This window comes from Cibotium barometz, chromosome 17, assembly GCF_041138505.1.
Source record: "Cibotium barometz isolate CiBa-2024 chromosome 17, ASM4113850v1, whole genome shotgun sequence".
NCBI classification, from domain to species: Eukaryota; Viridiplantae; Streptophyta; class Polypodiopsida; order Cyatheales; family Cibotiaceae; genus Cibotium; species Cibotium barometz.
The window spans coordinates 48,919,946-48,944,213 of NC_141062.1; the positions used below are offsets into that span (position 1 = coordinate 48,919,946).

At 38.8% G+C, this 24,268-nt stretch overlaps 1 protein-coding gene across 1 annotated transcript; it reads left to right on the forward strand.

The window, feature by feature from the left end:
- Nucleotides 1-20,708: 20,708 nt before the first annotated feature.
- LOC147630122 (ATP-dependent zinc metalloprotease FTSH 2, chloroplastic-like) lies at nucleotides 20,709-23,324 on the forward strand. The gene is made up of 4 exons (XM_086811740.1): nucleotides 20,709-21,926; nucleotides 22,076-22,389; nucleotides 22,484-22,724; nucleotides 22,822-23,324. Exons 1-4 carry the CDS (start codon nucleotides 20,736-20,738, stop codon nucleotides 23,161-23,163), a joined length of 2,088 nt encoding a protein of 695 aa, XP_086667866.1. The 5' UTR covers nucleotides 20,709-20,735; the 3' UTR covers nucleotides 23,164-23,324.
- The last annotated feature ends 944 nt before the right edge of the window (nucleotides 23,325-24,268 follow it).

Below are 24,268 nucleotides of genomic sequence, written 5' to 3' on the forward strand. Positions count from 1 at the left end.
ATGCACATTGAGGTCACTGGTTGTGACATTTGAGTGTAGTACACTACCGCTGCAGAAAATACAGCAGTTTGTGTAAGACAAACCAGAGTGCTGTTTCTGGTAAATTTGTGTGTCTGGCAAGATGTCAAATGATGGCATAAACCAGATTGTTGTTCAGAAGCTTGATAAGAACAACTTCCATGCTTGGAGGTTCAGATTGACAAATTTCCTGATGGGAAAGGGTTATTGGGACTACATAGAATGTGAGCATGAAGAGGCAACGGAGATACCGGAGATTTATCCTACTACTGCAGATGTGAAAGACTTCAAGGATTGGAACCAAGGAGCCAGAAAAGTTATGTATTGGCTCTCTATCAGTATAGAGGACACCATGATTGGGCACATACAGGATGCAAAGTCTCCCAAGGAGGCGTGGGACACCTTGGTAAAACTCTATGAAACGAATACCAAGGCACGAAAGATATAGTTGAAGAATGAACTTCATACTATCCCAAAGAGCAAGCACTCCCTCAAGACAAGCTTCACAGCTCCAACAACAAGAATCTTCCCACACCCAATAGCATGCTTCGTAGGAAAAAATAAGAACATGCTATCAATGTTTTAAACATCCAACCAATAAGAAAATGTAGAATATTTGTCTTAGTTTCTATTGCTGTGAGAAATACAAAATGTTATCATGATTGATGTAACTATATGCTGTTAAAAATACATTTATTTCCATTTATCTCTATGTGATAGTCGTTTTCACCATAAAAACTTGCTTCCTTGTAATGTCTTTACATTGAATGGTCCTTTCTTTCCTCCTTGGTACCTATTTCCAAAAATCAAAGTAATGTATATAAGTAATAATGATTATGGCATAGTTTTGAAATGAATACTTTTTTGAGGTTAGATTGAATAACATACCTTATGGTCGTTGTACTTGAACACATAATCATCAAGCACTTGTAGGTCATCCTCATTTGCCAAGTCTGTTCTCACATGATGCAGTGAGATGTTTGACCTTATATTGAGTACTATTAAGAGCTCATGTTCAAACCATACCTCTAATAACATCAATGGATTTTCAATGTCATCCTCCAAGTCCTAATCAATTGCTACAAGTTTCCATTGACATAATGCCATCTCATATAATGAAAGGCCAAAATAAAATTTTGGGAGCCAATCATATATTTACAGACAATAGATTTCCTATGGATTTTGTAGGTAACCCCATTTAATTCTTTCACATTCCAATTTTGACCTAAGAAATCCAAACATTTCTCTGATTTACAGATAAACATTGATGACAATGTTTTTTTAACCTCCTCGTTAAAAAGATGCAGGGGAGAAGAGAGCTTGAGCTCTTGCAAGCACACACACACTCACAAAACCCTAATAGAGAACACACAAGGTGAGAGGCTGAAAATCTTCTTCTTCTTCACTCAACACTCAACACACCATATACAAAGATAAGAGTACACACATATGAAAAGGTACTCAACCAAATACATACTAGGGTTCTCTATAGTGTGAACCCAACTAAATGAGCTGGCGCTATAACTATGCCAGTCTCACAGCCTGTCATCCCACTGGCCGCATATCACCCATGATCTCACCAACCATGCTAGTGGTGTAAGTGTGGGGCCTATCCCCCAGGCGCGGGTCATCAGTGTCCACGGCCTCACTAGATGAGCTCGATATCTCAACACTTCCCCTCGAGCTCAACTCCATCTCATGTACACCAAGCGAAGCCCTGAATCTACGGAGCTTCTCTGTATACCCAATGCTTTGGTGAAGATGTCAGCTACCTGATCCTGTGTGCTGACATAAACAAGGTCAACATCTCCTGCTGCCAAGACCTTCTCTCTGACAAAATGGTAGTGGACCTCTATATGCTTCATGCGAGCATGAAAAACTGGGTTCCTGGCCAACTGTATACTGCTAATGTTGTCACAGAAAATGACAACTTGTCTATCCCCACTGATAGACCCAAATTTGCAAGTAGCTTTCTCAACCAAACTACCTCACATGCTGCCATAGCAGCTCCTCTGTACTTGGCCTCTGTACTGGATAGAGCAATCGTAGGCTGCTTCTTGGTGCTCCAAGTCACAGCAGCACTCCCCAAGGAAAACATGAAGCCACTAGTAGATCTTCTATCTGAGATACTACTAGCCCCAATTAGCATCTGTGTACCCATGTACACATATCTCTGTCCCAGTTTCATAAAATAGTCCACAATGCAAAGTAGATCTCACATACCTCAGTATGCATCTCAATGCATCCAAGTGCGGCTTCCGAGGAACTTGCATAAACTGACTCACCAACCCAACAGCATAGCTCAAATCTGGCTTGGTGATCGTCATGTAGATCAAGCTTCCTACTATGCACCTATACATAGTAGGATCCTCCAAAATCTCTCCTGAGTCTGCACTTAACTTGCCATTCTGATCCAATGGCACTGAGATAGGCTTACAGCCTGTCATACCATACTTGGACAACATGTCCAAGCCATACTGTCTTTGCAGTAATCCAATACCATGTGGTGACCTAATCACCTCAATGCCCAAGAAATATCTGAGCTCCCCGAGATCCTTCATCTCAAAAGATCTTTACATCAAAGATCTCTGCATCATGGTCCCCCATAATGATCAAGTCATCTACATAGATGATAACAAGCACAACCCCTCTATGACTCTGTCTCACATACAGCGAGAAATCTGCATTGGCTACATGAAAACCAATTGTGACAAGATATTCATAAATCTTGTCTGACCATGATCTTGGTGCTTGTTTTAAGCCATGCAAGGCTTTCTTCAACCTGCAAACATGCTTGGGGTGACTCACATCCTCATAACCAGGTGGCTGCAACATGTACACTTCTTCCTGCAAATCCCCATGCAAGAATGCATTCTTCACATCCATTTGATGTAAAGACCATTGCTTTGACGCAGCCACTACTATGACAACTCTCACTGTTGCCATCTTGGCAACTGGACCAATTAAGGTTCCTATGGACCAATAAGATTAATCCAAATGTAGGGAGGAGATAAATTGAAGAATAAAAGAAAAACCCCCCAAAAATGAGTAAATGCTCACATAAGATGAAAGGACCAAAGAAAAGAATTAAAAAAACAGAATTTTGACACCTCAGAGTGGGGATCTCCCCTCATGAGAGAGGCACCTTTTTTCTCATCATTACCCCCAATTTTTAATCAATAAAATGAGATATTTCATCTCTCCTCTCTCCTATTTCAAAACTAGATCCAAAAAGTAAGCTGAACTGACCCAAAAATGGTCAAAAGTTGACCAAACTGATCTGGAAAATTCTAGAATCAGTTTGCTTGGTTAGAGGCTCACTTTTTCCTATAAATAGAAGCTTCCCCCTTTGTAAAAGCTTAATGGTGTTTATGCACTGTTACTCCTGTCCTGAGCCATTTACATTGAATTTTTTAATAATTCAATTGTTTTTGGCCTAATCCTCTCCAAAGTGAATTGGAGGCCACTCTTGCTTCAAACAAGAGTAGAACCCTCAATCCCTCAGCCGAAGGAGAGCTTACAAGAGTAGAACCCTGAATTGTTTTTGGCCTAATCCTCTCCAAAGTGAATTGGAGGCCACTCTTGCTTCAAACAAGAGTAGAACCCTCAACCCTCAATCCCTCAGCCGAAGGAGAGCTTACAAGCTTCATGTAAACTAATTTTCTTACTTATTTACAAATTTTAAATCTGTGGTTTTCTTGATTTTTTTGTTTTACAGTTGATTGAATTAAATTCAAATGCTATGCCTTTGAGGAAAAGGCCACCCCCTTCTCTTCTTTACATTCCATCCTTTCTTAATCTTAGAAAGATTAACAAAGAGATTAATTAAACTCTTCTTATTGTTTACTCTATTGAATTTAGAAAATTGTGTAGATTAGAGTTCTATGAGTCTAATTTGGGTTAATTTAAGTTAAAAATAGAATGATAAAAATGAGAAATGGTCAGCCATACAAAGGAGGTTATGGCAAAATTTTCCAGAATTTTGTGGAAAAGAAAGATTATTTCCATGTTATTCCAAAAGAGTAATTCCCACCATTTGTGCATCTAAAAGAAATATTCTAATTACTCCATGTACATATTCACCTATAAATATGCATGGATATCACTGATATTAATTATTAAAATTGATTTTCATGCATAGAAAGATGCATAATGAAATTTTTTTAATTATAAAAGTGTTATTCCCATTGAAATTGATTTTTATGCATAGAAAGATGCATAATGAAAATTTTTTTATTACAAAAGTGTTATTCTTAGTAAATTTGATTTTTATGCATAGAAGGATGCATTAAGGAATTTTTTTAATTATAAAAGTGTTATTCCCATTGAAATTGATTTTTATGCATAGAAAGATGCATAAAGGAATTGATTTTTATGCATAAAGGAATTTTTTTAATTATAAAAGTGTTATTCCCATTGAAATTGATTTTTATGCATAGAAAGATGCATAAAGGAATTTTTTATTATTATAAAAGTGTTATTCCCATTGAAATTGATTTTTATGCATAGAAAGATGCATAATGGAATTTTTTTTATCACAAAAGTGTTATTCCTAGTAAATTTGATTTTTATGCATAGAAAGATGCATAAAGGAATTTTTTATATTATAAAAGTGTTATTTCCATTGAAATTGATTTTTATGCATAGAAAGATGCATAAAGAAATTTTTTTATTATAAAAGTGTTATTCCCATTGAAATTGATTTTTATGCATAGAAAGATGCATAAAGGAAATTTTTTTATTATAAAAGTGTTATTCCCATTGAAATTGATTTTTATGCATAGAAAGATGCATAATGGATTTTTTTAATTACAAAAGTGTTATTCTTAGTAAATTTGATTTTTATGCATAAAGAAATTTTTTTATTATAAAAGTGTTATTTCCATTGAAATTGATTTTTATGCATAGAAAGATGCATAAAGGAAATTTTTTTATTATAAAAGTGTTATTCCCATTGAAATTGATTTTTATGCATAGAAAGATGCATAATGGATTTTTTTATTACAAAAGTGTTATTCTTAGTAAATTTGATTTTTATGCATAGAAAGATGCATACAGGAATTTTTATTATTATTATAAAATTGTTATTCCCATTGAAATTAATTTTTATGCATAGAAAGATACATAAAGGAAATTTTTTTATTATAAAAGCGTTATTTTTATAAAAATTAATTTTTATGCATAAATAGATGCATAAAGAAATTCTTTTTATTTTAAAAGTGTTATTCCTATTAAAATTGATTTTATGCATAAAAGGATTTTTTATAAAAGAGTAATTCCCATTGAAGTTGATTTTTATGCATAATTAGATGCATAAAGAATTTTTATATCAAAATTAGAATTCTCTTAAATTCTATGTTTAAATTCTATGAGTATTTGATAAATGAATAATTAAATACTCTAAGAGAGAAATTTCTATCGTTTTATATTCACACGGATTGTAAAAAGAGAATTCAGGAATTCGAGATTGAAATATTCAGATAAATGATTAATTTATTGCTCATTGGAATTCGTAACTAATTTAGAAATCAGTTGAGTGAATATTCAAAGAAAGAAATTCAGTAAAAAGTAACTGAATTATCGAACCTTTTCGAGAAATATAGATCAGGAAAAATCTTATCCGACCCGAACCTTGAATCAGACTATGGCCAAGACCAAACTCTTTCGTCAGTTTTCGAAGGAAAGAAGGTGTGACCAGTTTAGAAAAATACGCTCAAAACTCCTGCCAAATCTGAAACTAAGTTTGAGACCCTTCGAATTGATCTGTGGATCAAGGTTATAGAATTCGAGGAATTCTGGTATGAAATTCAGAATTTCGATCAAGAAGTTTTGGGGATACTGATTCAAGAAATACTCCTTGTATTCAAAAGAAAATCAAATTGAAAACTTGCATAGAAATGAGATGTGATGTGAATAGATATGATGAGATGTAATGTGAATAGATGAGATGAGATGTCATGTAAATCAGATAGATGTGAATGAATGGATGGATATGGATGTGTATGTGAAGAATGGATGTGGATGCGGATGTGGATGTGTGTGAAGAATGGATGTGAATGTGTATGTGAAAATGGATGTGAATGTGTATATGAAGAATGGATGTGAATGTGTATGTGAAGAATGGATATGGATGTGTATGTAAAGAATGGATGTGGATGTGTATGTGAAGAATGGATGTGAATGAGTATGTGAAAGAATGGATGTGGATGTGTATGTGAAAGAATGTGATGTGATGTAAAGAGATGTGAGTGATATGATGATGTGGATAGAAGTGATGTGATATAACGTGGATAGAATGTATGTGGTGGGATGGTTATGAGAATGAATGTGGTGGATATGAATGAATGAATGTGATGGATATGAATGAATGTGATGTGATGGATGTAAATGGATGTGATGTAAACGAAATGAGATGTGACGTGAATAGATGTGATGTGATGTGAATCGAAATAGATGTGAATGAATGAGATGTGAGGTGAAATGGATGTGATGTGGGTTGGGGTAGATATGAATGGATGTGATGTGAATGAATGTGATGTGATGAGATGTGGATATGGGTAGATGCGAGTGGATGAGATCTGATGAGGATAAATGAGAAAAGAAGTGATGAGATGAAAATGATGTGATTAGATGAGAATGGGAATACATATGAAATGGATGTGGAACAATGTGGAAAGATGAGAGTTCGTTATAGAAATTGTATTTATGACCTGTTTTTAAATGACTGTTTTATGTCAAGAATGCTGGGGAAGCATTTTGACCGTCTTATGAATGAGGTCGTGGAGACCTATCTAATAAAGTTGCAATAGCTGACGGAGAGTCAACGGAGGACGTCTCACATAGCAAGGGTGGCCGAGGTCTTGACCAGCCTCTGTTCGATTTAAATGGTGAGCTTCCGGTATGGTGGATGAGGGACTAAGGAAGCAGCCTATGAGTGAAACGCTAGGTGACCTGCAAAGGATCCTAGAGGGTGCTAACCATACGGTGCTCGGGCTCGCGTCGGGGAAGATAGTTTGGATCAAGGAGTAAGAGTTGTTTTCTGAATTCGAGCATGAATCTGGTTGATTGACCTTGCTGGTCCTCAACGGATGAGTCCATGGCTCTTTTATATGGATCTGTTGGTTGATCTTGCTGAATCTTCAAAGGAGATTCCATTTTGATTTTTATAAGTGAATATAGTTCCGGGTACATGAGCTAGGAACTATTGAAAAGGCCCCTGAGTGGACAGGTGGTGAGCGTTCTGGTTGCCAATGATGCCATAAGTACACCGATGAAGGAAAAATTAGAAATTAGGATTCACCCGGATTAATTTTGAAGGATTATGATCAGTGATACTATAGTTTCATTAAATGATTGTTTTAAAGACAGCTGAATCTGTGAAAAAGGTAATTTCACAGCTGAATATCTGGCTAGGGGGCCTGGGAACTCTTTTCCCTGGTACTCGGGACAAAACCTAACCAAATTCTTAAATGGATCCTATCACTACAGTGGTTGGGCAATTGGCTAACCCACGGGACTGAGGCTGGACTGATGGATCCCTAAAATGAGACTCAATTCTGTTATGGTATGATAGATGAAGTAAATCCCGGATAAAAAATTGTTCTATGGAAAAGAATCAACGGTTGTGCCTCTCAATGAGGAAAAAAGTGTTGGTCTCTATGATCCAAGTGCAAGTCTTTTCCTTGATCTTACTATGATACTTACGGGTTCGGTCAGATCAGTTCACTTAGTTAAGGCTCTTGACTACATTAGAGTAAAAATATCCTGGAGGAATCGCCCGTGCTTTCCGGGCGACGGAAGTTTTTCTAGGTTCGGTTTTGGAAGAACTGAGGGATTAGTCTCTTGTCCGGATATACGTGGGTGAGGCCCCAAGTGAGAGACCCTTCCCCGCACAAGAAGTGCTACTTCCGCTGCTAGCACCCCTGAATTCGTTGCGCTGAGGGGACAGGGATCTTTCATTGTTGGAGATGGCTATAATGGGCTCCTAGGATATACACATCATTTGGAAGCAACAAGCAATGTTCTTAAATTAGAAAGAGATTTGTTTGAGAAGGAGAACATTCATTTGAAGAAAACCATGGAGCATTGTGTGCAGAAGTTATTAAGCAATAAGGAAACCATTTCAGGGCTTGAAAAACAAATTTCTGAATTAAGACATAAGCAAACCTCATTATGTCTCCGTAGACGACAAAAAAAACTAAGTGATATTGAGCAAATGAAGCTAGGAGGTGGTGGCATCAAGAAGAGAATACATGCAATCAAGTAAGCTCCTTTCTATTAACTGGTTTATTGTTTCTATTGTGATATTTTATGAATAGCAATCATTATTGCATATGTTCATGTATATCAATTTCTGCATTTCAATATGATATTAGATCATTATTGCACCCTTATAAAGAATCAACGACAGAACCTTCTGGCACCCAGTATGCAGAAGCACTGATGAACGAGAAAAAATATAAGGTCGTCTTAGAAAAGCAAATAGACGACTTTTTCAAAGATAATCAACTCAATCCACAGGACATCCAGGCAATACTTGATGAGCCTGGTATATCACACAGAGGGTACTCAGCCATTTATAAGACTGCAGGAAAAGATGAAGGATTCTAGTATGAAAGGATCATTATTGCCAAATCCTTCTTTGGTTAAAAAAATGTGTAAACAAGTAAACGAAGAGGTACTACAAGCACTAGGAAGCCCATTTCATATTGAAGACACCTATGCTGCACCAATAGGAGATGTGGTCTACAATAGATACAATAATATTTTCTACGACTTGGAGGCCTTACAATCATATGCTGTTCAGTTGTTTGAAATTACTCCTGAAGAATGTGATGGTGTCCTTAAATTTGTGCTAAAGCTTGATGAGTGTGAAGGACAGAAAGTTAGAAAGGGTTACCATCACACTGATGAACAGGGCACTTGATACATTTATTCTAGAAGATGATCCTAGATGGTTTAGTGTTCAATCTGAAAACAATATATTGTTGTTGGGATCGTTTGAGGTAAAATTTATTAGACTCGGATATGTTTGTGAAAAAATAATTACATATAATGGGTGTTGCATTCCTGGATAGGCACTTGAAAGACCCAAACTTCAAGCCAATTCTCGATATTCCATTGTCAAGTGTCTACATTTGTACAATGCATGCTCTTTGAAAAACTCTTGTTTTTATACATATGTTTTGCATGGACTCTACAGCCCAATACAACAAAGGTTACATCCATCAAAGCACTAGAGAAAATTCTATCAGACATTGGTTTGCATGGTGGACATGCAAAAATTGAACAAGATGAAAAAAGGTCTAAGGATAGGAAGAATGTACCTAATAAACCTTCCATTGGGGTGTTAAAGCAAGAAGGTTTCTATTTGAACCAACACCAGAAGGTCGTAGAAGAAGACGATCAGTGCAGATCATAAAATACAACAGATGGAAGTGCGTTCACAATGCAGTAGTAGACCATGCAGACAATGGTCAAGCAAGAACACGGAAAGCCAAGGTGTGGAAATCTCTGCACTATGTTTAAGTTCTGTGACAAGAAAGTGTGGATGAAGGAGGACCATGAGATATTTCAAACAGTTGCATGGACAGATCAACACATCACCCACTATATGTTATTAGATTGATTATGCATTGAGCTAGTTTTTATACTGTATATTGAAAAATATACTAATTAATGTATTCTTTTATTCTCTTGAAGCATATTATATACCATCATACCCCTTGGTTTGCAAAGAAGTATGGTAGTTTATCAATATGGTCAACCCAGGGAATGGAGAAAACACATTATCAAGCATGCTCCGGGTATTTCAATCATACAAGACATGGTGGGGGAGCAGAAAAAGCTAACAGTTTAGAGGAATTACGTCAGTGGACATATAGGAAGCTTGTACACAAAGCCAAAAAGAAGCAGCAGTTCAAAGCATCCCAAATTAATCAAGCAGTAAAACTTGTGAAGAAAGAAAGAAAACAAGATATATGGAGGAGATCTAATGCAAGTATTAAGCATGCAGAATGGCGAGTAACAAAACGAAGAAATGGGAATATTTGGATACCCATAGATCCATGATTAACATTTCAAATTCAAAAATGATCATATGCAAAACTGTCATGACATTACATGAGAGAGAATATTAACATTTCAAATTCAGAAATGATCATATGCAAAACTGTCATGACATTACATGAGAGAGAATATTATTACAAGAGATAAGAATATACTACTACTCCTTAACTTGCTCACTAACATCCTCGGGTGCATGAAGCCTTTCCCTTTTTGAAGATGGCTCTGCAACATCCTGTAACTGGTAAACTGGAGGAACCCTCGGTTTTGTGAATCTCAAAAGCTCCCTTTTGCCATAATCACTTAGCATATTGGGATCCTTAATCCCACACGCCAATCCATAAGCAGTATAGACTAAGTAATATTTACTCCTTAGTGCATAAATTCCAGGGCCCTGCCTAAAGATTCGCAATGCTAACTACTTCTCCAAAATTCCACCTGACGGGATATGCCCCCAAGGTATCTGGATAATGTCTTGATTGCAAACAAAGGAAATTCTGCATTGTCTTTCGAGAATTTCTTGTGGAATATAATGAATTGTGGAAACTTCAATCGGTTTATGTACTCTCCCAGTGCTGAGTCCATTCCGAGTCCTCCCACACGTTTCCCTGCTCCGCGACCAAGAAACTCATCCTCAAACACAACCAGCTACAAAACAATATTGTCAATGAGCCAACACAACAAATAGAATAAGCTACTCAGCATGATAAAAAGTAATTAACAAGTAAACACACCTTCTGATTTTCATCATTAACAAGTAAATCATTTGTCCATATATTGATTGTTGAGTTAGTGTCTTGGACCGTCGATGAGGACGCCCCTTCCCTTCCCATGTGTGAAATATTAAGTCTTTGCTGAATAGCCTAAAATTCCCCTTCAGTGGGAAGGCTGGATTCATAGCTTTTTGCATCCTTGTACATCATGGATAATGTGTCGGCAGCAGAATGGAACTCACTGTCCTTGACATTTGAATCCAATAAGAGATACTTATCCAAATGTGGATCCACAAAATCTTCATCTTCCTCAAGATTTTGTGCAATGATGGCCAGACAGTAGTCTTCCCTTATGTCAAAGACAACTTGAATATCTGTAATTAACAAATATTCTTTGTCACCAATAGGAAATGTGAGGAGTAGTGGGGTTGGAATGTCCCCTGCTTCCTCTATCAAAGAGGGCTGCTCGTCACCTGTAACCACTAAGGTGTCTTCTCTTCTGAGCGCATCAATATCCAACTGCTCACTTAGGTCCCTCTCCGCAGCCAAGTTTATCTCCTTCGAAATCTCTTGAACTTCATCTTCTGCTCTTGGAGGTTCCTCTGGCTTCTCCTCAATTTTTTCATTTGCAACTTCTTCATCCTCAAGCAGCACATGCAGGTAGCAGATAAATCCATAGTGGTAAGCAACGAGACGACACTTGCAATTGTGAATGGGGCACTTACTGTGTGTCTTCTTCTTATCATATGGAACCTTTAAGACATCCCTGTTTAACTTTTGTCTCAGGAAGGCACGATATCATTCACGTGCACGTACTAGACATCGTTAAACATGACTGTACCACTCAAAGTGGTCTGCTGAAAATGCTGCCCTTTCTCCTCAAGATACGAACGAGCAGAAACGATCATGTCTTCGATGGAGAAATTGAAATTAAACATGCGTGAGATTTCAAGATGGCGATGATGCTGTCGAACTTTATACAGGAAGTCAAACAACTTTTCATCAGGGGTTTCTTGAAGGCCAGCATCAGACTCAACCTCAATCCCGAAAGGTTCCATCTACAAGCCAGGAAGTATGTCAGGACGATGAAAGTTCTATGTAAGATAATAAAGGATTAGCCAAGATCAGTATAACGCAATAAGCGTTGGAGAAATCTCACCGACATCTCTAGTTGCGTTGTAGTAATTTGATGAAATATTAGTGAGAAAATGAAATTGCAAGGAAAAATGTGCCAAAATGACTGCAACACGATACGTGTAGGAGAATTCCCAAGGAGCCCTCTCTTCACGTTATAGTGATTTGATTCAATATTTCAAAGGCAATGACGATCGTAAGAAAAATCACTACAAGAACGACAGTAGGACAAATCACTAACACGATATGGGTGGGAGAGTTCTCACCGACTCCCCTCTTCGCGCTGTATTAATTTGATCAATTATTTGTAAGGAAAATATTAATTTCTTAAAAATCTAAATGATGAAATCTTTGAAAAAGTAAAAAAAGAACGACAGTAGGACAAATCACTATAATGCGATATGCTTGAGAGAGTTCGCACCAAGACCTCTTCTCGCATTGTAGTGCTTTCAAGAAATTTATGTAAGCAAATTACCATTGTGGAAAAAATCACTACAACGCGATATGGGTATGTTAGTTCTCACCGAGATCCCTCTTCGCGTTGTAGTGATTTGATGAAATATTTGGGAGAAATAAATTAAATTCTATCTAAAAGCAGCAATCTTTGATGGAATATTTATAAAACAATTATACAACTTCGACCAAATTGAAACACGGAAATATTTGAAAACATACCGCGAAATTCACTACTAGGAGAGCAAGAAGCAACCAATGAAGTTGACTGTAAGAGAGCAAGAAGGTGATGACTACAAGAAAAATTACACGAGAGCAAGAAGAAGCGAATAATGAATGTTGGTCACCTTTATCCATGGAAACTAACGGTCTGTACACGTGGTAGATATGCATGATGGCACACCACGTGCTCTGCACACATATGATGACACGTGTAAAAAATTGATTGATTGTAATCATCATGAGTACGGCCCCACGTCCTCCTTGGCACGTGTGGACATGCTCTTTTGCACGTGTGTCGTGCTCCTCGATAAATGTGGTACTCGTCCTCAGTAAATGTCAAGTGTCCTTGTCTTTCGCCGCCGTTTCGTTCTGCCTCCTTCAGCTGCCTGTATTCCTCCGCCGTGCCTCATCTACGCCATCTCTGCGATTTATCAAGCAAACGTCCATCACTTCAACATTTTTCCTACGTAATTCTTTGGTAAGTTATCAAGCAATCACTCCTGGTCTTAAATATATATACTAAATCATATATATATCATGTTTTACCTACGTTCATTAGATATTGGGTCAAACGAAAGGCAATGTCTGACAAGTCACCACGACGTGAAGAATGAATTACGATTTTTTCTGATGTAGCCATATCGCGTTATAGTGTTTTGGACATACTTTCTTGTCCTATACATTGTTATGTGTCGTGTATGTTATCTATTACTTATTTCCATGACCTACTTTGTGAAATGAAACGCTCTGTGCAAGAAATCACGCGCTGAGGGTATGACAATTAGGTCTGATGTGCCTCTATCGCGTTGTAGTGATTTGGATCTATTTTATCGTCATAGGTGTTGCTAGGTGTATTGTTCTTGTGTTATTTTGTCAAATGAAAGGGTCTCTTTGAGAAATCAATACAACGCGAGGAGTTGATGTAGATTTTGTCTGAAGTACCCATATCGCGTTGTGATTTGAAGATAATTCGTTATCCAAGTTAACTTTTTCAGTAGTTTTTGTATTATTGTCCTATATATTTATTGAGAAGCTTATCATGTAGCATTATGACTATTTTCAGATGGCGCGTACGAAGAAGACCGCGGCTCTCATCTACAGATGATCCTCAATTAGGTAGAGAAGCTAGTTCGGGAAAGAAAATGTCTGCACTGCGCTCAATGAGGAGACGCAGATACGACCAACATAGATCCGTCCTTCTTGAACTAAGGAAGGTGGAGAAACATATGCATTGCGCGGTTCCAAAGTTGCCATTCCAGCGTGTAGTACGGTCTACATGCGAGAATTTTGGCATTAATATGCGTTGGCAAGCCTCTGCCCTAGGATGTTTGCAAGAGGCTGCGGAAGACTAGCTTGTCGAGTTTTTTCAGGATAGCTATGTCCTTGCCACGCATGCACACAGAATCACTGTGATGCCGAAAGACATGAACTTGCTTCGTTTGCTCAGGTTTAGATATGACCGTACGCTGGAGCCCGCCCTACTTAGTGACGAGAGAATGAAGGGAATTTTGGAAATCCCGCCTTTGACGAAGAAAGTTAAGATCACAGAAGTGACAGAGGCTAGTCATTCACGTGACACAAGGCTCAACGCACAAAGGATTGGCGACCAAGCCAGGATGCAGGAGCTCCAAGAATTGTGATTAAAGAAATTGGCTTTCGGGAAATGCATGTCGAATGTGAGAGCTTTGAGTTATTTTGTCCCCTCGTTTCACGTTAGACTTCCGGTGCGAAGCACCGCACAATTTTTCCCTTTTGATGCGGAGGAGATTGATGTTTTATCCAATGTTTTAAGGGAGGTCAACGATAGAATTATCATAACAGCTCTAAGGTTTGCTACGTCCTTTTCATCATCATGATTGTAAAGTGGGTTGCTTGTCCAAAGTAACTAATATAATGTAGTTTTCTTGTGCAGCTTGGTTATATCAAATCTCCCATTCGATGTTCAAAATCGTGTATATATTGTAGATTCCCTTCTTTCCTCGGTTCTTACTGCACAACATACTTAATGAAGAGTAAGTGATATGCAATCTCATTTATAGTCTTAGTATTGTGACCTATATTTACTATATATTTATAGTCTTAGTATTGTGACGTATATTTACTATATATTTTTGATGTTACTTCTGATACTCCTAATTGCATGTTGTAGTTCACACTGGAGTTTGATCCTTTACGATATGGAATCCAAGACTTGTTACTTGGCCAATTCAGGTGAAGAATTCCATGGCACCGTGAGACAGTAAGTCCATACATTCAGTATTTATATATCGTAACGAGTTGGAGAGAGAGAGAGAGAGAGAGAGAGAGAGAGAGAGAGAGAGAGAGAGAGAGAGAGAGAGAGGGAGAAGTAGTTAGAGAACTTTCAGTATTGACAACAGTATTGTTTTGTGCAAATCGGTTAGAAAGCTAATAACTGCTCTCGAGGCCATAATCCAGGACACACTACTAGAACACACAAGGACTGTGAGATGCAAAGTCCCCCAGCAAACGGGATGGCCATAGTTGCGGTTGGAGGGTGTGCTACAATGCAAAGTTGCTGCTACACTTAGTTCTCTCGTTACCTGCAGAAAATGTAGGCATGCTCCTTTTTTGAATGATATCTTACTTTCCTTCCTCATTCTTTGACAGCACATGTCTATTTTTTTGGCTTTTCGTAGAATCCACGATTATCAGAATACTCCGATGTGGATTTAGGGCTATTCAGGGAAGAGGCCATTGAGCATATTATTATCAACATTCATAGTAGCAGGCCGCCTAATATCCCTATTGCGTTTGTGCCCCCTCCACCCGTGACTAGGACCACCGCCACGGTAGTACCCCCGAACACAAGTCGACAGGTTTGTTGTCGAGCTTCCAGAATCTGATGAATCTGAAGACGTCAATTTGAAAGCTTCAACCTTGCAACAACGACAGCAAGATTTAGTTCCAGAAGAGCAACCTTCCCAAGAGCAACCACCCCAAGAGCGTCCAGAAGAGCAACTACCCCGAGAGCGTCCGGAAGAGCAACCAACCCAAGAGCGTCCCGAAGAGCAACCGACCCAAGAGCGTTTCGAAGAGCAAGCACCCCCTCAACAACAAGCATCACCACCCCAACAACAAGAATCATCCCACACACAATAGCACGCTTCGTATGAAAAAATGAGAACATGCTATCAATGTTTTAAACATCCAATAAGAAAATGTAGAATATTTGTCTTAGTTTCTATTGCTCTAAGAAATACAAAATGTAGAATATTTGTCTTAGTTTCTATTGCTCTAAGAAATACAAAATGTTATCATGATTGATGTAACTATATGCTGTCAAAAATACATTTATCTCCATTTATCTCTATGTGATGGTCGTTTGCACCACGAAAACTTGCTTCCTTGTAATGTCTTTACATTGAATGGTCCTTTCTTTTCTCCTTGGTATCTATTTTCAAAAATCAAAGTAATGTATATAAGTAATAATGATTATGGCATAGTTTTGGAATGAATACTTTTTCGAGGTTAGATTGAATAACATACCTTATGGTCGTTGCACTTGAACACATAATCATCAGGCACTTGTAGGTCATCCTCATTTGCCAAGTCTGTTCTCTCTTGACGCAGTGAGATTTTTGACCTTAGAGCTCATGTTCAAACCATACCTCTAATAACATCAATGGATTTTTAATATCATCCTCCAAGTCCTGATCAATTGCTACAAGTTTTCCATTGACATAATGCCATCTCATATAATGAAAGGCCAAAATAAAATTCTGGGAGCCAATCATATATTTACAGACAATAGATTTCCTATGGATTTTGTAGGTAACCCCATTTAATTCTTTCACATCCCAATTTTGACCTAAGAAATCCAAACATTTCTCTGATTTACAGATAAACATTTACAGATAAACATTGACAATGTTTTTTTGACCTCCTCATCATAAAAGAAGTCGACAAAAACATGCAATGGCATAAAGACAACGATTTTCACCTAACGATTTGCTACATTTGGTCTTATACACCTCTGCACGTCTTGGTATATCTTTAATCTAAAGCACTCACTTGTTTCTACTATTGGTATGGGCCATTCTGGACTATCGAATGAAGGCAGTGGTAATGCTTTCAAAGATCCATAACCTATAACGCTATGAGGTGCCGTGTAAAATTGTAAAATTCATTATAAAAGAAAACTCCTCTCTCTGCCAAAGACCTGCTGGATGTTTCTTTGTATAGCTTCTCACCAATAGATGCATGAAAAACATCAAAGATTCCCACAATACTATCTATAGGCTGCCAGTCAACCAAGTTTGAAGGATATATATCTATACAGAGACGAATACAAGAGATGCATAAGTATAGAAATGAAACACATTACATAAACATATATCTATACAGACGAATACAAGAGAAGCATAAGTATAGAAATGAAACACATTACATAAACATAATGTAAAAACATTTACTTACAATTTGGTTTATGGAGTGGGATTCCATCAGGCAAACGTTGCAGACGCAATTCTAAGTGCATGTAGACATGTTGTATAAGGACTTCCTTAATGCTCCTACTTGTGCCAAAGAGTTTGAAGTCTTGAACTCTGCCTTTGTAAGTGTCGATGAACTCATTCTTTGTTTTTTTTCGCTTCCTAGTCTGCAACATAATCCAACTACCAATAGAGATTGTGGTAGGAATCCACCTTTGATTATCCATATCAAAACTGTTGTATACTATAATAGCTCTAGTAGAGGAGCAAGGACGCCTAGGACGTCTGGTTTCCATGGAAGCAAATAGAAAATAAAAGCAGATGTAAGACGATGGAAGAAGATGAGATGGCAGAAGAGATAACCTCCAAAACGTGCGAAATTTTTAGAGGGAAGTCCATTCATTAAATGACGTAGGAACTTCGAAGAGAACATTTCAAATTTTTAGAGGAAAAAAGTACTTTTATTAAATGAGCTGAACGAGGAAAAATTTTAGATTGAAAACCATTCATTAAATGAGCTGACAACACTCTATTTTTCATATATATTAAAGAAATGACATTATAAAGTGTGGTCAAATGCATTTCGTATTTCTTTAATAACAATATATTCATATAAAGAATATATGAAAAACGTCTAATTATCAAAAGTTCCGTTACGGTGGCTCTCTTCCTATTGGTCGAAAGCCTCTCCCTCTAGAGGAAAAAGGCCCAAATTTGAGTCCAAAATTGGCCTAATGCTGGTGTTGGTTCAAATAGAAACCTTCTTGCTTTAACACCCCCAATGGAAGGTTTCTTAGGTACATTCTTCCCATCCTTTGATGGATGTAACCTTTGCTGTATTGGGCTGTAGAGTCCATGCAAAACATATGTATAAAAACAAGAGTTTTTCAATGCTTCTGCAAAGAGCATGCATTGTACAAATGTGGACACTTAACAATGGAATATCAAGAATTGGCTTGAAGTTTGGGTCTTTCAAGTGCCTATTCGGTGCCTTCTTCCAATACCTCTTATCAAACACCTTTGCACTGCACATGCAATATAAGCAGGGACTTTTTGAATTGGCACCCTTTGACACATTGTGCATACATTTTAGAGTTTTAAGATCACCCACCATATGCCACTCCACCTTATATTGTCCCATGCCTTCCACATCTAAGATTTTGCCATTTCTCTGCGCTGATGATCTCGGGTATCGATGTCTTATGAAAGACCCAATGTAGAACATCAAAATTCTCTGATTCTACTTGCAATACATAAGAAACATAGGAATGCAACACCCATTAGTGTTTTTTATATGTAATTCTTTTCTCACAAACATATCCGAGTTTAATAAATTTTACCTCAAACGATCCCAAAGACAATATATTGTTTTCAGATTGAACACTAAACCATCTAGGATCATCTTTTAGAATAGATGTATCAAGTGCCCTTTTCATCAGTGTGATGGTAACCCTTTCTAACTTTCTCTCCTTCACAATTTGACACTCATAAAGCTTTAGCACAAATTTGAGGACACCATCACATTCTTCAGGAGTAACTTCAAACAATTGCAAAGCATATGATTGTAAGGCCTCCAAGTCGTAGAAAATATTATTGTATCTTCTGTAGACCACATTTCCTGTTGGTGTAGCATAGGTGTCTTCAATATGAAATGGGGTTCCCAGTGCTTGCAGTATCTCTTCGTTTACTTGTTTACGTATTTTTTTTAACCAAAGAAGGATTTGGCAATAATGATCCTTTCATACTAGAATCCTTCATCTTTTCCTGCAAAGTCTTATAAATGGCTGAGTACCCTCCATGTGATATACTAGCCTCATCAAGAAAGAAGCTTACTTGACCTCATGTATTCTCTTCTTGATGCCACCACCTCCTAGCTTCATTTGCTCAATATCCCTTAGTTTTTTTTGTCGTCTACGGAGACCTAATGAGGTTTGCTTATGTGTTAATTCAGACATTTGTTTTTCAAGCCCTAAAATGGTTTCCTTATTGCTTAATAACTTCTACACACAATGCTCTATGTTTTTCTTCAAATGAATGTTCTTCTTCTCAAACAAATCTCTTTCTAATTTAAGAACATTGCTTGTTGCTTCCAAATGATGTGTATATCTTAGGAGCCCATTATAGCTATCTCCAACAACGTTAAGCAGAGATGTCATATTCCTAAATGGGGGTGTGGAGTTTATAAAAGGGTCTTTTGGATATAACTTTCCATCAATCCATAAATCTATGTTTTTCTTCCCTTGCATCCTCAACATTTCTTTAAAAGCAATACACAAACTATTAGGTTTATTTCTCTTGCTTAGAGGTTCATATTCATGTTCAAGCTCGATGTGCAGGTTGTAGATATCTCTTTTCTCTGTATTCCTCCTTGCTCGTGATCCCTATGCCACCTCCTTGCTCTTGATCAGTAGAAAAATCTGAATTGAAAGAGAAAGGTGCCAAAATAGTAAAAAGAAGTAAAGAGGTGAACTAATTTGCGAGAAAAACCTTGATTTTGAAGGTACCAGTACCTGCAAACTTTGATATGTAAAACCTTCAAAATTTGAGGTGAAGTTTCTTTGCAGGGAGGGAACTTGAAAACCTTCGAAATTTGAGGTGAAGTTTCTTGCAGGGAAGGAACTCGAACTATTTTTGGATGATCCTTGGTTCAAATTTCAAGAAATATTCTATTTTGGCTTGTATGTAGAGGTTTTGAGATATAAGCCATTAAACTTGGAGAATTGACCAATTCATTGTTCACGTAGTACATATAGTACATGAACGGATTGAAGACTTCGAGAACTAGCAATATTCTATCATTTTTATATACATTTAAGAATAGAAATATATCTTTTATATCTCATGAAAATGCCAAGAAAAATACGCCAAAATCAATTTCAGCTTATTTTTTAGGCTTTTTGGATTATCTCTCTCTAAGCTTAGTTGGCACTTCTTAGAGGCCCCAAAGTTGAGTCCAAAATTCTCCTAATGCAAGTTTTTTTTGTACGTAAACTTACTTTGTTAACTTATTTTTTTACATAATAAATTTTCTAATATCCAAGCCTTGTGCATGGTGGTTGATTAGTTCTCAAGTTGGCTTTAAAATAGGGTATGGAATGAACACAGGGAAGGTTAGTGGTTTGTACTTAGCCACTTGCTCAAGGACCATTGGCTCTAATTCAACATGTAGCATGTACTTTCTTTACAAGATCTTGAGCTTGATTCACTCACTCTTTCTCTAACATGGGGTCGGGGTGCTCTCTTTCAGTTTTTCGAGAGATTGAAATATTCAATGAGTTTCAACCCTTTATCACGAGGTAGGTGAGCAGGAGGTCTTTTACGGTTTCCTCACACGGGATAGAAACTTTGAAGCTCTCATTCAAACCGCTTTTTGATAGTCACGACATCATCTTTAAAATGCATTCTTGCCAAGGGAAACCATCTACAACTTGGCTTCTCGTTGTGGCTTTTATAAATCGAGCATTTTTTTATAAAACATTGCCCATTTTGGCCGTGGTTTGCGTGGGAACTCCAATTGCCACCTCTCAAAATGTCAAAAAGGTTCTAGCCGACCTACGGAGGTCCACGTGGCTCATTTTCGTCAAGGGGATAGGCAGCCGTCCAAGTGTGCCACGTGGCAGGGCTCTCTGATAATGAAACTATATTAGGCCGGGTTCTCTCATATCTCCACAACGAAGCTATGGCAGCGTCAGCCACCACAGCCATGGCGATGGTATCCCCATCCTGCACAAGCGAGGTTATGGGCCTGCAGATTACCTCCTTGCCTCATTCAGCCACGCCCAGGCGCTCCCCGTTTCTAGCCTCAGTGAAGGCCATAGCAGACCGAGACGAATCTTCCCCTTCCGTGGACACCAGGCGAAGAAGCTTCTTGCGGAAGTTTCTGCTCCTAGGCGGCGCCGCTGCCGCCCCTGCTTCCGTCTCCTCTCTGGCGCGAGCCGACGAAGAGCAACAGGGCGTGACATCTTCGCGCATGTCTTACTCGAGATTCCTTGAGTACCTGGACAAGGACCGCGTGAAGAAGGTGGACCTGTTCGAGAACGGGACCATCGCCGTTGTAGAGGCGGTTTCCCCGGAGCTCGGCAACAGAGTGCAAAGGGTGCGCGTCCAGCTGCCTGGCCTCAGTCAGGAGCTCCTGCAAAAGTTTCGAGAGAAGGGCATCGATTTCGCAGCACATAGCTCACAGGAAGATACTGGCGGGCTCCTGTTCAACCTGCTGAGCAACCTAGCTTTCCCCCTGCTTCTGGTAGGTGGCCTTTTCCTCCTCTCCAGGCGTTCTCAGGGTGGCATGGGAGGCCCCGGTGGCCCTGGAAACCCTCTGGCTTTTGGTCAATCAAAGGCTAAGTTTCAAATGGAGCCCAATACTGGGGTTACCTTCGATGATGTCGCTGGTGTCGATGAAGCCAAGCAGGACTTCATGGAAGTGGTTGAGTTTCTCAAGCGTCCTGAACGCTTCACTGCTATTGGTGCCCGCATTCCCAAAGGTGTCCTCCTTGTTGGGCCCCCTGGTACTGGGAAAACCCTCCTTGCCAAAGCCATAGCTGGAGAGGCCGGGGTCCCTTTCTTCTCCATATCTGGTTCTGAATTTGTAGAGATGTTTGTTGGTGTCGGCGCCTCCCGTGTGCGAGACCTCTTCAAGAAGGCCAAGGAGAATGCTCCCTGTATAGTGTTTGTGGATGAAATTGATGCCGTGGGAAGGCAAAGAGGGACTGGGATTGGTGGCGGGAATGACGAAAGGGAGCAGACACTCAATCAGCTATTGACAGAAATGGATGGGTTTGAAGGGAACACAGGTGTCATTGTCATTGCAGCCACAAACAGGGCAGATATTCTGGATTCCGCATTGTTGAGGCCAGGCCGGTTTGATAGACAGGTAAGGGGCAGTGGAGCCCCCTATTCAGAGTATGCTAACCAGTAAATCTTTATGAATTGTATCTTCATGCATGTCCTATTTGTCTAGAAAGACAGTAGTTTGAATTTGAGTCCGGCTCAGTTAATGACAAGCTTGACTCTGATTTTCAGGTGTCTGTAAATGTCCCTGATGTAAGAGGGCGCACAGAAATCCTGAAAGTACATGCCGGAAACAAAAAGTTTGATTCAGATGTGTCTCTGGAGGTTGTTGCCATGAGGACACCTGGTTTTAGTGGTGCTGACCTTGCCAATCTCTTGAATGAGGCAGCCATTTTAGCGGGGAGGAGAGGAAAGACAGCTATCTCTGCCAAGGAGATTGACGACTCCATTGACCGAATTGTAGCAGGCATGGAAGGAACTGTCATGACCGATGGTAAAGCCAAGAGTCTGGTGGCCTATCATGAAGTTGGGCATGCTATATGTGGGTAGGTAACATCTAAGTATTCTAACAACTATTGGCACTTTATCTCCTCTATTTGTCATTCTGAGTACTGGTTTAAGTTGTGTCAATGCATGCAGGACTTTGACTCCAGGACATGATCCAGTTCAGAAGGTGACACTCATTCCCCGAGGTCAAGCTCGGGGTCTCACATGGTTCATTCCCGGTGAAGACCTAAGTCTTGTTTCCAAACAGCAAATTTTCGCTCGAATTGTTGGTGCCTTGGGTGGAAGGGCTGCAGAGGAGGTGATTTTTGGTGAGCCTGAGGTGACAACCGGAGCAGCAAGCGATTTGCAACAGGTCACCTCCATGGCAAAACAGGTGAGTAGAATTTCACCACATTTGCAGTGCTTTTGTTAACGCTTTCAGAATATGGTTTTAAGCAGTTCAGTTTCTGACGATGCTTTTGTATGGGCAGATGGTGACCGTTTATGGAATGTCAGAGATAGGACCGTGGGCTTTGATGGACCCGTCAGGCCAGGGTGGTGACGTTATCATGCGCATGATGGTTAGGAATTCAATGTCAGAAAAGCTAGCTAGAGACATTGACAGGTCAGTGAAAGCCTTATCAGATAAAGCTTATGAAATTGCATTGAGTCACATCCGCAACAACCGAGCTGCCATGGATAAAATTGTGGAGGTCCTGCTAGAAAAGGAGACTATGACTGGAGATGAGTTCAGAGCCATTCTCTCCGAATTTACAGAGCTTCCTGTCCAGAATAATGTGGCCTCATCAGCACCACAGCCTGTAGCTGCATAAATGCTCCTAGCAACACACGGCACAAGTGCTTCTAGTAACGCAAATCCTTGTATATTAGAATCCGTTGTAAGCGTTTAATGTCCTTGCTTTTGTAGCCAAGTGTGTTCATCTGGTCATGAACAACACTTCTATTTGATGGAATTGGGTTAAATTTTGTGCAATATGCCTCACTCCTGTGAGTTTCGTGGAGAGGTTCAGCTATATTTGTGACGAACTTGTCGAGGGGTGTTTTCTGGAACCTCACATTTCCTGCATAGCCTTTTGTGTCTCTGCCGCTTGAATGCTGCTTTGAGCTGTACACTCTGATGTGCCACGTCATCATGTGGAGCAGCTTCATTAAACAGCAAGGTTGTGACATATCCATGCTGTAGGGAGAACACATGTCAGGGTTGTCACCCTCATCATGTGGACCACCCTTCATCATACAGCAAGGTTGTGGCTGATCCATGCTGCAGGTATGAACACACTTGAAGGTTGTTAAGAGCGTCTTTTATAACATAGGAAGGTGGTGACGCATCTATGCCTGCCGTTGTCACCTCACATGTAGCTTGCTCTTTGCAATGATGGCAAGCAACAGTTCTTTTACTTGGATATAAATGACAATGGGCTTTGAATTACGACGAGTGTTTTGTCCGTGGGACGAGAGGAGGACAGACCTCACATATTGGTAGGTGGCAGTAGATGCATGGTAGGGCTTCGTTCGACTCGCATAATATTAGTTAATTTATTCTATAAAGAGTATGCATTATTCCAAGCTTATATAAACACATGGTGGGAAGTACTTTTTGTGATTATATAATGGAATGGTACAAAATTATTTATGTTGTCATAAGTAAGAATTACAACTCTTTCGTGCAGTAGAGTAAAAATTGGAGTAGAATTACAACTTTTTCGTGCAGTAGAGTAAAAATTGGAGTATAGTGCAAGTTACATTTGAGTTAATTAAAGAATGAATGATTTTGTACGATGATAAGAGTGGCAATTATATGGTTAACATGTCTTGTACATGAGAAATTATTTTTGTAATAATCTTTTGTAACCATGCTAGGTATGAAATTTTGGCGGAGATAGCTTTAATATTTACATGTCTAGGAATAGCTTCATT